The sequence below is a fragment of the Micropterus dolomieu genome, linkage group LG07, assembly GCF_021292245.1.
Source record: "Micropterus dolomieu isolate WLL.071019.BEF.003 ecotype Adirondacks linkage group LG07, ASM2129224v1, whole genome shotgun sequence".
NCBI classification, from domain to species: domain Eukaryota; kingdom Metazoa; phylum Chordata; class Actinopteri; order Centrarchiformes; family Centrarchidae; genus Micropterus; species Micropterus dolomieu.
In genome coordinates, this window is record NC_060156.1 from 27,386,962 (window position 1) to 27,390,639 (window position 3,678).

Sequence of the window (3,678 nt, forward strand, 5' to 3'; positions counted from 1 at the left end):
GTTTATGTACAAAATGTGTCAGTAGCACAAAGTATTGATTATTGTCAAGTGGATATAAAATTCACATGGTTTTGAACAAGTCATTTTGTACATAAATGCTGTTCCATTTTTTTTTCTTCACAGGCTTGACCCACCTCCCCTATTACATTTATAGGATATGGGGATTAGGTTTTGGAATTATAAACCCATTGTTTAGTTATCAGTTTCTACCAACTAAATATATACAGTATACTATTTAAATGGACTGCATAAAAACATTTAATTTCCACTTCTGAATTTTGAATTCAGTGAAAACCTTTAGTAGAGCAGATCTCATTTCAGTCACGCCACAGCTTCTCTACAGTATTTTGGCCTCACAGGAGCCAGGCTGCAGAATCTGAAGAGTAACAATGAGTTTAACTGCTCTTCTAAACCAGGGATAGAACATGGCATAAATCACAGGGTTTAGACATGAGTTCAAACTAAACAGAAAGATCACAAAGGTTCCAGAAGAAGTATTAAACAAGCTGTCCCCTGCAAGAGACACACAGTAATATGGGCAGAAACATATTAGGAACACAAAAATAAGAACACCAAGAGTCCTGGCTGCTTTCAGCTCAGATTTCTTTGCTGTCAGAGACACTGAACATTGGAGTGTGACAGCTGTAATGTGAGAGCGCATGGCACGAGCCTGAGACACAGCCACTACAAACACTCTCATATACAGAACTATGATGAGAGAAACTGGAAAAATAAAGGTCATGACAAGGTTAATAGCATCTGTGATATGGTCAACTACAACAACACACTCTCCGTAGCAGGAATTATATCTGTCTGATCGTGTCAGGTCATCTTTTACAAAGAGACAGCAGTAGAAAACAGAACAGAACCAACACAGACAAACACAGAGTTTAACTCTTCTCTCAGTGATTCTGGTGGTATAATGCAGAGGGTGACAAATAGCAACATATCGGTCAACTGATATGAGCACCATGTCTCCTATTGAGGCGGAGGGAATGATGTAGGCTACATAAATATACAGAGAACACATGAGGTCACCAAGAAACCAGCAGTGTATATTTCTAAGGATTTCTGCCGGCATCAGCAGGAGGCCCACGAGAAAGTCAGAGACAGCCAGAGAGAGGAGGAGGATGTTGGTGGGTGTGTGGAGCTGCCTGGAGGGAAAGAGGAAAGTATCATCACACATAGAATCACACAATAGTGGAAAATGGAAAAAGTACTAGCGAAAAGTACATTTCTCTATATTTCTAAAACTCTGCTGAGAAACTTTCTGGTTATTGGGCACATTTACAATATACTGAGAAAAAAACTGATAAATGTAAGAAAGTACATTTTTTGACCAAGACTATATTTTGTTTAGTATGTATACTATTGCAGATAAAATTGTATGACTTACATTAAATTAAAATGTAGTTTCTTAGGCTACATGTATTGGATTTTCCCTGCTAATTTCAAACCACTATGCTAATAAAGCTAGCTAAACAATGGCTGACAGGCGTCGGGTGGGTTTTAACACTTAATTCAAATTTGTTACAGCCATCATCTAAACATACAACTAGGGACTCTTTTTAAATTTTTTGAGTGCCCTGTGCAGTCTCTGGGCCCACCAAGCCTTCTCTCCATGGTTACCAGCATTCATTTGTCACCACTGTGACCAGTACCCCCCATAGATATGTTGTTCACATGTTGATGTATGTATCGCCCGCCTAGCAGGCAGAAAAGAGTATGGGCAGTATAATAGGTATAAAGTACCAGTCTTGTGGCCCCCTTTAAGCACTAACTGTGACTCTGATTAAAAATATACACAAATTGACACACAGATGTTTTTTGTAAGACCTTAGGATGCACAAAGATTTTCTTTAATTAGGTACACTGTAGTAGTGTTTATTAAGAATACAGTTAAGTAAGTACGTTCTGGTAGACAAATTTGCACACATACACACAATTTATCAGACACAGTCGTTACAGAGTGAGAGAAACATTGTTCTTTTACTTCACTATACCTGTTTTTGAAAGAAAACATCTGTTTTTGCTTCTTTGGTCTCTCATTAACAACTCACCCCAGCATATGTTACAACGGGGTCGGTTGTAACAGAGAACACCATGTATTTGACATTAACTCATGAGGACGGAATTTGTGCCATTTGTAGTTAACAAATGTGGGTACTTTGTATAAAAGTTTAAGAAGTCTAGCTAAAAAAAATCAGTGAGTTATACTTGCCGAAGCAAAAAGTTCTAACCGTACCCGGTCTCCCCTACTTCCGCATTGACTTCACTAGTGAGAGCCGGAGGTTGCCGCTCAACTGCACGCTAGTATTTTTGTAACTAAAGCCTAAAAGGTAACCCTGCATTTCACTACATGAGATTGTATGTGAGTGTAATAAGACTTCTGAACCAGTAAAATTCATTGTATTTCAGAGTTTCTGATTAGTTAGTTTGCGCTGTTTTGTTGAGTTTACCTTATCAGTGTGTGTTATGTATATTTTGTTTTCCCCTGTCTAAAGTCTAAATAATGTTTTAAATGATTGATTAAAGAACATATACAGTGTATAAAGTATTATTTGACTTTCTATATTCTATATAGCATATTCTAGTGTATATCACTGTGAAATTTAATGAATAACATCAAAATAATGTGCCCCAAAACAATTTCATAATGCGGATTTAATTCAGTGTCCTTCATTTTAATAATCTCACAGTCAGCCTGGTGGAATTTCATACATGTAAAGCTTGTGAGTTTTGTTACAACAGCCACAATATAAATAACAGTAGACCTGCTGTTTAGTGTTACAAAAAAAAAGGTTTTCCTGAGAGAAAAGTCTATTAATATGTGCATCATGTTTGTCTATTCAAAGATTACTAGATGAAACTGGATGACCTGAACAGAGAAACAGTGCATGGTGCTTATGATATAGTTAATATCATTCTTTCCTATAGATAAAGAGCTGATGATGATCCACAATGTTATATTAAGATTTCTGAATGTTTGAACGGTCAGTTATTGAACAATTTGCTATTCAGAATAAATCATAAATTGTGACATCCAAAATTTTGTGGTTGATTCATTTGAGTTTACAGATGTGTATATAAAGAACAGTTTATATATGAAATGAAATGTGTCCGTTGAAGCAAAGTATTGATAATTGTCAGGTGGATCTAAAATTCACATGGTTGTTGACAGTCAACCAGTCAACAGCGCTTAATGCTTTTCTATTTTCTTCTCCTACATAGCCACCTCTACTTTCACATTTGTGAGATATATGGTATAGGAAGTATAGACCCATTGTTTTCTGTTTCTACCAACTAGTAATACTGTTTATATACTATTTAAAGACAGAGAAGAAATAAATTTTACTTCCATTCTGGATTTTGAATTCAGTGAAAGTGCAGTAGAGCAGATCTCATTTCAGTCACTTCACCGTCTCTCTACAGTATTTTAGCCTCACAGGAGCCAGACTGCAGAATCTGAAGAGTAACAATGAGTTTAACTGCTCTTCTAAACCAGGGATAGAACATGGCATAAATCACAGGGTTTAGACACGAGGTAAAATAAAACAAAAACAGCACAAAGGATGCATATGAAGTATTGAGCAAGCTGTCTCCTGCAAGAGACACACAGTAATATGGGCAGAAACATATTAGGAACACAACTACAAGAACACCAAGAGTCCTGGCTGC

The 3,678-nt window shown here is 36.7% G+C and overlaps 1 protein-coding gene across 1 annotated transcript; it reads right to left on the reverse strand.

Moving 5' to 3' along the window:
* Positions 1-337: 337 nt before the first annotated feature.
* Positions 338-1,186, reverse strand: LOC123974139 (trace amine-associated receptor 13c-like). Its single transcript, XM_046054587.1, has one exon. The coding sequence runs from the start codon at positions 1,184-1,186 to the stop codon at positions 338-340; it is 849 nt and encodes a 282-aa protein (XP_045910543.1).
* Positions 1,187-3,678: the final 2,492 nt, after the last annotated feature.